Source organism: Carassius carassius, chromosome 9 (genome assembly GCF_963082965.1).
Source record: "Carassius carassius chromosome 9, fCarCar2.1, whole genome shotgun sequence".
Classification (NCBI taxonomy): Eukaryota; Metazoa; Chordata; class Actinopteri; order Cypriniformes; family Cyprinidae; genus Carassius; species Carassius carassius.
In genome coordinates, this window is record NC_081763.1 from 8598031 (window position 1) to 8609729 (window position 11699).

Genomic DNA, 11699 nt, shown 5'->3' on the forward strand with positions numbered 1-11699 from the left:
CGCCACTGCGAGATCAGCGGGTAACCGTTGAGTGCCCATACATAGAGGGACCACAACTCCGGTTGAGGGTGCCAAATCGAGCCCCTGGCCTGCGAGAGGAGGTCTCTCCTCAACGGTACTGGCCACGGGGCGACATCTGCTAACTGCATCAGATCTGGGAACCATGGTTGGTTCTTCCAAAGAGGTGCTACAAGCAGTATTGAACATCTTGTTTCTCTCACCCGTTCTATCACCTGCGGAAGGAGGGAGACGGGAGGGAACGCATAAAGCGGGCAGCACGGCCATCTCCGTGACAGCGCGCTTTCGTTCTTGGAAAGAACGCGGGGCAGTGAGCGTTTTCGTGGGACGCAAAGAGGTCCACCTCCGCCATGCCAGATCTCTCCCACAACAGCCGGACTGTTTGCGGGTGTAGAGACCATTCGCCCGTAGGAACATTGCCTCTGGACAGCCTGTCTGGACCCAGATTCTGCAGTCCAGGCACATGCACTGCTCTCAGCGAGCGCACGTTGCGCTGAGCCCAAATCAGGAGGCGTTCCGTCAGCCTGCACAGGTTTCGGGACCCGAGACCGCCCTGGCGATTTATGTAGGACACCACGGACATGTTGTCCGAACGGACTACGACGTGGTGATCCTTGATATGGGGACAAAAGCGCGTCAGCGCGTTCTCCACTGCCAGCATTTCCAGGCAGTTGATATGATGGAGCTTTTCCCGTTCTGACCATAGGCCAAAGGACGGTCTGCCTTCGAGCAGCGCTCCCCATCCCGAAGTGGAGGCGTCCGTCGACACCACTTTCACACTCGGGGAAGTCCCCAGGCTTACACCTGATCGGTACCAGCCGTTCGCTGTCCAAGGTGCTAGAGCCGCAACACAGCTCTGATCGACCTTGAAATGCAGCCGGCCAGACGCTCACGCTCTGCGCGGCACCTGAGCCTTCAGCCAGAACTGCAGGGGGCGCATGCGGAGCAGGCCCAGCCGCAGAACCGGAGATGCTGAGGCCATGAGACCCAGCATCTTTTGACAGTGTTTGAGCGACACAGTCGCGCCACAGCGGAAAGAACTCGCTGCACGCTGAATGCCCATCGCGCGCTGTGGTGACAGCCGCGCCGTCATGGAACACGAGTTCAGAACTATACCCAGAAACAGGATCGTCTGACTGGGGTTCAGCGAACTCTTTGCCCAATTGACACTGAGGCCGAGCTTCTCAAGGTGATCGAGTAAAACGGCTCTGTGGTCCACGAGCTCCGCTCATGATCGGGCCAGAACCAGCCAGTCGTCCAAATAATTCAGCACTCGTATGCCTCTGAGTCTGAGAGGAGCGAGCGCTGCATCCATGCACCTCGTAAACGTACGAGGAGCTACGGACAAGCCGAATGGCAGGACTGCAAACTGGTATGCCTGGCCCTCGAAGGCGAATCTCAAATATCGCCTGTGGTTTGACGCTATCTGTATTTGAAAATACGCGTCCTTCAGATCTATTGACATGAACCAGTCCCCTCTGCGAATCTGCGCGAGGAGCTTCCTGGTCGTGAGCATTTTGAAACTGCGTTTCATCAATGCCTTGTTCAGCTGTCTTAGATCCAGCATGGGCCTGAGACCCCCGTCTCTCTTGGGCACCAGAAAGTATCTGCTGTACAGCCCCCCCTCGCTTTGAGACACAGGCTCTACAGCCCCTTTGCTCAACAGTTTTGATATTTCGGCCTGAAGTATGTGTGCTACTTCTGTTTTGACCGTAGTTTCGACGCGCGCTGAAAAGCGCGGTGGGCGTCGAGAAAACTGTAGCGAGTAGCCTCTCTTTATAATGCCTAGCACCCAATCCGAAACCCCTGGAAGCACTGACCATGCATCTGCATGAATGGCTAAGGGCTGGATGCGAAATGCGCTCTGTTGACTGGGCAACGGCGGCGCTCGAGTGTGCTGCGCATCTGAGGCGGGGAGCGCGCTGATCACAGCGGGCAGATCGCTCTTCCTCGACCCCGTTCCGGCGCTTAACCGACTGGAGGGAGGCTGAGCGGGTCCCGTGGGACTCGATATATCTGCGAGTAACCGTGGGCTGCATGTGTGCACTTTTACCACTTTCAACTCGCTGTCTGCCTGTGCAGAATGTACGTGCACGGGCCTCGTTTTTACAGAAGCCCCGCGCCGTATGTGACATAGTGTATGTGGGCACTTGGAAGTGGGCACGTTTACTATGCGGCGCGCTCGACCGATCTGTGTCGATCTTATGGGCGCGAGCCCTGTGTGAAGGGCTGTGCTTACATGTGGAGATGGGCACTGGGTAGTGGGCATCGTCACTGCATTTATAGCACCATCGGCCGTGGCCGGGACACCAGAAATTACACCTTTTTCGGGAAATATCTGGGTAGCCGTGATAACGGTTTTCGTGTGCAGGCAAGCGGGCAACCGTACAGGCTTGTGCATTGCAAAAAACGCTGAAACAGTCACAATCTCTGGAAACTGAAACAGCGGCGCGCTTAGGTGAGAGCCCGGCCACAGCGGAACTCGTGCACCGGCGCTTCGATGAAGCAGCCATCGTGTGTAGTGCCGACGCAGCGTCATGCAGCATGCGTAGATGGCTTTCCTAGGATGGCTTCGGGGCTCCCGGCCTCACCGTAATCCTCTGCCGCGGTCCCCGCGGCGCGGGGCGACGGCCAGTAGAGCGAGAACGGGGGTCTCGAGCTGCGTTGCTGAAGCTGTTGTGATAACGGCTTTTGTGTGCAGGCAAGCGGGCAACTGTGCAGGCTTGCGCATTGCAGAAAACGCTGAGACAGTCACAATTCCTGGAACTAAAACAGCGGCGCGCTTGGGTGAGAGCTCGGCCACAGCGGAACTCGTACACCTGCGCTTCGATGAAGCAGCCATCGTTAGTAGTGCCGACGCAGCGTCACACAGCAGGCTTTAGATGGCAACACCGCTTTTGCCACCGTCCAGCAGAGGGCGGACAAAGGTGCGTCGCTATCGCCTGTTCCACCGGCGGAAGTGAGTGGTAGTTCCTGTTTTTAGCATCATCAGTGTGGAGAATGCTAGTGAGACAGACGAACGAGTTCGTGCCGAATATGGAGCGTTCCAAGCCTTCGCCACCTCTTCGTGAAGCTCAGGAAGAAAAGAGGCGGGCTTTGAGAAGTACGCTCATCCGAAAGGGAAATACCATCCAGCCGGGAACGAGAGGGGGGGGCGCTGGTGCAAACCACTCGCGGCCGAGACTCATCGCGGCCAACACGGGCATTCGCCCCGGCTCCTTCTCGATGTCAGCTCGTCTGCTGGGCTTCTGAGCAGAAGGCGCGAGATCCTCGGAGCTCGCCCAGCCCTCACTGCCCGAAGCTAGCAGAGAGCGCGTGTCCTCTTCCCCCGACGCGGCCCTGAGATCGACTTCCTCGGACGACGTGCCGGCAAACAGCGGGCGCTGCCCACCGGGAAGCGATGCAGGGGGGGCCGGTGAAGCAGGGCGAACCGGCAAGCTCGTTTGAGCTGAAGACGGTTCCGGAATCCGCTGGAAGCGATGCTTTTACGGCGCCTCAGCGCAGCGGAGAATGCAGGCTCAGAGAAAAAGGCCAGGCGAGTCCTCAGAGTCACCATGGCAACAGCTCGCAGTGAGGCCATCCGCCGTCAGCGAGCGAGCGCTGCATGATCTTCACCCAGGCAGGAGACACAGATGACATACCGGTCTCCCTCGCTGAGTGGGGCTCTGACGAGCCGCAGGAAGGCATCTTAAAAAAGACGCGAGCTCTTTTACGAGTGTGTGTCGCAGGGCGAACACACACACACATAAAGAACAGCTTGGATATAACAGGATTGAAAGGATATAGGCGCCGGATAGCGCAGCAGGAACGGCAGTGGAAGGCGGCGATGCCAGCAGCTTCAGAATGGCTCGTCCTGCTGATGTGCTTTCTCAGACGGCGCTTGCTTCCTCCGTGATCCAGCGATGCGTGAGCTTCGCTGAAGAGATGAAAAATCAGGTGAGTCAGCCTTTTCGAGCTCCTTTTATAGGTTGGGCCACACCCGTTTCGGCGGGAAGGTCTGATGTTGCATCAGCCCGCGCTCGATAGGCTGTGCAGTTGCCGCAGAACAAGCCAATGAGCGAACGAGCCGTCTCGCCTATGGCTGTGTACTGCTGCAAATGCGCTTTACAAAAATACAAAATTAAGGATAATTTTTTGCTTCAGTATTTCGTGAAAAGAGACTTTTCCCGTAGCGTCTTAGCCAAGACGCAGTACGAGAGAGCTCTCGTAAGAGAACAGTTAAATCTGTATGTGGATGTGTGTAAATATTCAAATGTAATCCCCTTTGTAATCGTTAAAAATTTCATAAGTAACTGTAATTTAATTACTCATTTTTTCGCAGTAACTGTAACTAATTACAGTTACAATAATTTTGTAATTAAATTACGTAACGGCGTTACATGTAACTAGTTACTCCCCAACACTGTCTGCAAGGTACAACTTATATCAGTTATTGTAGGTGATGCATAAAACATTGTACCATCATCTGCATAAAGTACAACATCTGCTCTTGAAACAGCATGTCATCATTAACAAACACAGAAAACAACAATGGACCCAAACAGCTGCCCTGAGGAATACCTCATGACAACTGTTTACAATCAGAAAAGCTCCCGTTGAAAAATACCCGCTGACTTCTACCAGAGAGATAACTGCATATCAAGGACACAGACTGATGCGAAAACCCATAGCACTTAAGCTTAGACAGTAAAATGTCATGGTCAATAACATCAAAAGCTGCTGTGAAATCCAGCAGCACAGCACCCACAAGCTTTTTGTCATCCATAAAAGTTAGCCACTGGTCTACCGTTTGTATCAATGCAGTGTTAGTGGAGTGTCCTGGCTTATAAGCATGCTGTGAATTGGAGAGCAAATTTGAATCATTTGATCATTTGATTAAAATTTGAATCATAAAATCATTTGATTAAAAAGTAACTTTTCAAATATTTTGCTCAATATAGGTAGAATCTTAATTGGTCTACAATTTGATTCAGCGAGACCTAATCTATCATCTTTCACTAAAGGTATAATTTTAGACTGCTTCCAAATTTCCGGAAACACCCCACTTATCACAGATCTATTAAAAATGTGACTGATAGGCTTGCATAAGATATTAGCAACAGTTTTAAAAATTTTGCCATCCAAGTGATCTATACTTGCAGTTTTTTCCTCCGGGAGAGATAGCAACATCTTTTCAACAATTTCCTCTTTAACTGTACCAAATGTCAATGAACAAGATTTGTTCCTCATAATGTTCTTCACATTACTACAAGGTGAATCCTTAGGGTATGATAACATACTAGATCTTAAATTTGCAGTTTTCTTTATAAAAAAGTCATTCAAATGATTTGCTATATCCAAAGGTTTAGTGATTATTTCTGCTGCTGTTTCCAAATACATATTAGAACATATTGTTTTTTTACACATTATTTCATTCATAACTTTCCACAATTGCTTGTTATTTGATGAGTTATTAATCTTTTGGCTAAAATATATTTTCTTTTTTAATCTATTTAACTTTGTCACTTTATTTCTCAACTTACAATAATACCTTTCATCCATATCACTTTTAGATTTTAGAGTTTCAGCTTTGGCATTATCCCTTTCCCTCATTATAGATTTTAGCTCGGCATCTAACCAAGGAGCATTATTGCTTTTTAAGCAAGGTCGACTTTTTCTAATTGGTGCATGTTTGTCAACTATTTTCACAAACCTATCCATAATAATACGTAAAGGAGCATTAATATCCTCCTCGTCACAAACCGCCGACCAAGTGGACCTTTCAACATCTTCCACAAACGCATTAGGATCGAACGTTTTATAAGACCTACGATAGACAATCCTTGCACCAAATTTAGGCAATTTAGTTTTCTTTGTTGTGATCATTAAATTATGTCACAATAACATAACATAATAACATAACAAAGCATAACATAACATAACATAACATAACATAATAACATAACATAACATAACATAACATACCATAACATAACATAACATAACATAACAAAATAACATACAATAACATAACATAACATAACATACAACAACATAACATAATAACATAACATAGAACAACATAACATAATAACATAACATAACATAACATAACATACAATAACATACAATAACATACAATAACATAAAATAATAACATAACATAACATAACATAACATAACATACAATAACATAACATAATAACATAACATATCATAACATAACATAATAACATAACATAACATACAACAACATAACATAATAATATAACATGGAACAACATAACATAATAACATAACATAGAACAACATAACATAATAACGTAACATAACATAACATAACATAATAACAACATAACATAACATAACATAACATAAAAGATAATTTAATGTCTTATTTTATGCCAGTTTATGCAATAATACATAATGCAATAAAATTAACATATTTTGACCATAAAAAACGTTTATTTTACATATATGTATGTACAAGTGTGTAATTAAAATCAGCTTCACTAAATATAAAAAAGATTTCACATAGTTCATAACCACAGAAATAACTTTGGTTAAACCCCAATAAATTGTGATAAATCCCATAATATAATATAATATAATATAATATAATATAATATAATATAATATAATATAATATAATATAATATAATATAATATAATATAATATAATATAATATAATATAATATATATTTGACATATAAATATGTACAAGTGTGTAATTACTAGCAGCTTGGCAAAATGTTTAAATATTGGACGTAGTTCATTGGCATAGATACTACACAGTAACAAGAACACTGTAATATAAAGTGTGACCATGAATGCTGAAAATATGAAATATCAAAACCAATATACTGTGATAAATCCACATACATCTTATATACGATATCATAATCGATCTTGCATAAATGTATACAAGAGAGTAAACATACAAAACAGTTATATTTCCCAAATGTAATATGATATAATATAATAAATATAATACAATACAATATTAGATACAGAGCATAGATATAAATGCATAATTTCATGTACATGATTCCTATTCCTATATGAGTCATATTTGGCTACAAATCTGACAACATTTTAAAATACAACTGAGCCAGTGCTGAACTGGCTAAAACAAGTCTTCACCTAAGGCTTCTGATATCTGTCCATTTTAAGCAAACCTAGTAAAAATTTTCATAAATCTCAAAACAGATATCAGCGTCTGGCGTCACTGTGCGCGCAACCCGCGTGCTTTCATTCTCGCCGGAAGTGACGTCCGCCGGCCTCATTCTGCACTACTCAGCTGCTGTTAGCGGGCTGCTACTAGACGGACTGTCGAGAAATCGACAAACCCCGTCAAAAACAAATATATCTGGATCCCCTGCGTTTGTACCCGTCATCATGCCCATGTACAAGGTGAAGCCCGTCACTCCCGGTGACATAAAGATCGATTTGCCAGCGTGCATGTACAAGTCACCGAATATCCACGCGCAGGGGATGAACTGCGGAGAGCACGCGCTTCAGGTAATCTCATTTACCGATATGACACGGGAGCACATCAGTTCATTTTTCAAATCGCACATCAGTTCATTATTCAAATCGTACATTTACTCGTTAAAAATGTGTAAAATACACAAATGGCTGTCTGTGCAGCGGGCACGCGCACGTCAGTATGATTGACAGCTCCTGTACCTCGCACTCTGAACGAGAGGTTGGTCTTTTTAAGTGAGGTTTCCTGGAATCACACTTTCACTTTAATACACTATAGTTTACCAGCCACTAACAACAACGGCTCACAGGAGATGGATCATAGAAAGGATAGTGAGGATGATGATAATTTGGTAAATTGATCTATTATAGTTTATATTAGGGTCATCTTGCACATAGTTAATGCCACCTTCATGCTGTTTTGTACTGTACACTTGTATGTTTGGGAAGGTAATCATGCAGATTTAATTGTAAACGGTCTCTTCTCATGTGTTGGTCTCAGAACGGGGGCGTGGATCCTGCTCTGAAGAGGCTGGAGGGGCGTCAGGATGAGGTCCTGAGGAGACTGTACGAGCTGAAGGCAGCGGTGGACGGGATCACGAAGACGGTGACCTCTCCTGATGCAGACCTGGATGTCAGCACAGGGTCACGCCGACCGGCTGATTCTGTGTTCAGAGGAACGGCAGATCTAGACTCCCTGCTGGGCAAGGTGAGCCATACATGCACCGCCAGACACTTCATATTTATCTGATATTTCAGCCCTGCTCAGGTATTCAGCTCCTGTATTCTTCTTGTATCACTAAACCAGCGTATACACGTCAGTCCGGTTAACCTAGATGACTGTTACCTGGTTTCTTGCTGTATTGTTCTGTTGTGTTTCTGTTTGGCAGCCTTAATTGGGTTGGGCATTATTACTCAAATCTTAAATCAAGAAGGAAGTCTATGGAAATTTCTAAATTCAGTGCAATACCTTTAAAAAAAATCTCTATTATTTTCAGTACAACAGGGAAAAATTAAGGCCATAAAATTTGAACATGGTGTCACATGTAACCCAAATGGTATCTAATTGATCGTTCAGACTCTTGAACCACATTTTAAGGAATGTAAAGTATTCTACACACAGCTCAGCATGCATTGTTTTCTCATCGTTTGGTGAAGATGTCTTACTCTCCGTTCAGTCCTGCTGAATAGTTTCTGGTTGTCCTCCAGGACCTGGGTGCGCTGAGAGACATCGTGATCAACGTCAGCCCTGGCCGTCCTCCTCTGTCCCTGCTGGTTCTCCATGCTCTGCTGTGCCAGCGCTACCAGGTGCTCTCCAGTGTGCACGTGCACTCCTCGGTGAGCGCTGTGCCCCCCCCGCTGCTGTCCTGCCTGGGCCCGCGCCACACAGACAGCTACGCCCGCCAGCGCTTTCAGCTCGGCTTCACGCTCATATGGAAAGATGGTGAGAGGGTAAAAAGAGATTTAGGGCTGATGTGTCTTGTGCATTCAAGGAATTGTGGTTCTCTTGTGTGCCCAGAGTGAAACTGATCAGATCTCCTCTAGAGGATGTGTGTGCTCAACGTGTAGGACTCGGCGAATAGCTGGGAAAGCTTTTGTGGAGGCGTCACTTCAGAATGTTTTTTGGGTCTGCAGTGGGGTCTGCTTAACTTTTTAAAGACATGTTGATTGTGGTGGACTACTCCTGAAACTATTCTGCAACTAGTCAACATGAAAAAAAATGCTGAAAAGAAGAGTGCATTCATTTAAAGGCGGAGCATTTTTGACAAACAGTTACGAAGACAAATCTTGTTTTACTTTGCAATTATGTTCACTGATAAATCGTGCACAGTAAAACCTTAAATCTGCATAAGTGGCTGTAATTTTGGTCAAATAAATTCACCCTTGATAAGTTTGTCCTCAAGGAGAAGATCATCAGTTTTCCACCCAGAGAAAACAACTAGAACCAAGACTGAAAAAATGCAAAGCCACTGTTGTGCTTACATATCTATGTATCTCTCTGTGTGTGTGTGTGTGTGTGTGTGTGTGTGTGTGTGTGTGTGTGTGTGTGTGTATATATATATATATATATATATATATATAATATATATATATATGCGCATAAACTGTAGTTATATAGTGTTATAAAGAATGTAGATACTGTAGTAACATTTGCAGTAGCTCCAGATATTTGGTCGTGTTAAATTATTGTATCATCCGTCTCCTTTCAGTGTCAGAGCTGCAGATGAAGTTCAACACGCAGAGCATGTGCCCGATTGAGGGCGAGGCCAACGTGGCCCGCTTTCTCTACCGTCTCTTGGGTGCCGGACCCCAGGACCCGGTCGCCGCCACACAGATGGACTGCTGGATCGACACGGCAGTCTTCCAGCTGGCCGAGGGGGGCAGTAAAGAGCGGGCGGCCGTGCTGAGGTCACTGAACGCGGCTCTGGGACGTTCACCGTGGCTTCTGGGTCAGGAGTTCTCTCTGGCAGACATCGTGTGTGCCTGCTGCGTCCTGCGGGCCGGCCAGGCCTCCTCTGCTCCAGTTAACGTCCAGCGCTGGCTCAAGTCCTGCCAGAACCTGGGTCACTTCGACTGCGTGTATCCATTACTACAGTGACGAGAGCTGGGAGATCAGTACAGGTCGTGCTCCCGCTGTACAAGAGGAAACTGTCAACTAAATAATAAAAAAGGGAAATGTAACCTGTTCTGCCAGCAAACACTGTTACGTCCCAGAATCTGGTGTGAACTGAGCTCAGGTCTGTTATATGGGATGTTTATAGAGGATGTCATGTTGATCTGAAGCTGATCCCAGGTCAGGGTCATAGATGCAAACACTCAGAGAGAGGGCATTTGCCTAATAAAACATTGTACTAGAAGATGTTGTGTGTTGCTGTGACATAATGTATTGTGTGTTTGAAATTTGAACCCAAGGACCTACTGGTATTAGACATATGAGAGGTGATACTGATAGAGCGTCTTTCTCTTTAAACAAAAAAGTAAACAAAAAAAGTAAAACCGTACTAAGAATTAATACTTTTATTACCAAGGAACGCATTAAATTGATCAGAAGTGAGAGAGTAAGTGTTTTTGAACATTATTTAGTAGAGTAATAAATGTATCCGTTTCCACAAAAATATTAGGCAGCACAACTGTTTTGAAGAAATGTTTCTTGAGCAGCAAATCTGTATATTAAAATCATTTCTAAAGGATCATGTGACACTGAAGACTGGAGTAATGATGCTGAAAATACAGCTTTAATATCACTAGAATAAATTACATTTAAAATGTATTAAAATATAAAAAAAATTTTCAATTTGTATAATGTTTTACTGCATTTTAGATTAATAAAAGCAGTCTTGATGAGCTTCAGAGACCTTTCAAAAACATTTTTTTTTTAAACTTTTGAAAGAGTTGTAACTTCATTGGGTTACGCAAAACAATTGTAGTGGAAACTAGATAGAACTTTATATAGAATTATTAGAACTTATTATGCTGAATATAAGAATATATATATATATATATATATATAAAACATTAGGCAAAATGGCAAAATCAAAGACGCTGTAATACATGCTGTAACCTGTGGATGGCAGCACCATCCTCAACAACAAACCGACGAGTTGCATTCAGTTCATCTGAATTTCACAGCTCTCAGATCTTCCCTCACTCACACAGGAAAGAATTCACACTCCACGCAGATTTATTTATTTTTTGTGTGTGTGTGTGTGAAATGTGTGAAAATAACATTTAAGCATTAACTGGGATCCTAAATCGACATCTCTACAACCCGGAACCCAGAATGTAACCACTCCATCTGAAATCCGATTGAATCCGGTTCATAAGAGTATGTTCTGAACCACTAAGCGCAGTATACACACAACACACAGATTTAGGTCGATGTGAATGGTGTTCCAGGATCTGATCTACAAGGAGCTAGCCTCCTCACTGACAGCTAAACAAACCGTGTCACATTATGTTATCTACAGTAATATGACACTGTCCTTCACAGCAGATAATGATAGGCCAGTTATTATATTTTAGTTGTACACACACATTGCTCTTTTCCCCCTTAATAGAAGAATATCTGTTTTTGTTTTTCACTGAAATGCATATTTCCAAGATAAAGCGTTTAAAGAATCAAGGATAATGTTATCAGCCCGGTGTTGGTAGAGCTGAATATCAGTTTTCTCTCTCATTTTCTTCTCTCTAATGAGAAAACCCCCTATAACACCTT

The 11699-nt window shown here is 44.4% G+C and overlaps 1 protein-coding gene across 1 annotated transcript; it reads left to right on the plus strand.

Moving 5' to 3' along the window:
• The first annotated feature begins 7260 nt into the window (after positions 1-7260).
• LOC132148855 (aminoacyl tRNA synthase complex-interacting multifunctional protein 2-like) lies at positions 7261-10341 on the plus strand. Its single transcript, XM_059557597.1, has 4 exons — positions 7261-7519; positions 7986-8192; positions 8693-8927; positions 9694-10341. Exons 1-4 carry the CDS (start codon positions 7397-7399, stop codon positions 10080-10082), a joined length of 954 nt encoding a protein of 317 aa, XP_059413580.1. The 5' UTR covers positions 7261-7396; the 3' UTR covers positions 10083-10341.
• Positions 10342-11699: the final 1358 nt, after the last annotated feature.

Bases quoted from the DNA above. Each gene is read 5' to 3' on its own strand.
- LOC132148855 (XM_059557597.1), top strand. From the start codon at position 7,397: ATGCCCATGTACAAGGTGAAGCCCGTCACTCCCGGTGACATAAAGATC. The intron at 7,520-7,985 runs GTAATCTCATTT...TGTTGGTCTCAG, and splicing joins GCGGAGAGCACGCGCTTCAG to AACGGGGGCGTGGATCCTGC. The intron at 8,193-8,692 runs GTGAGCCATACA...GTTGTCCTCCAG, and splicing joins TAGACTCCCTGCTGGGCAAG to GACCTGGGTGCGCTGAGAGA.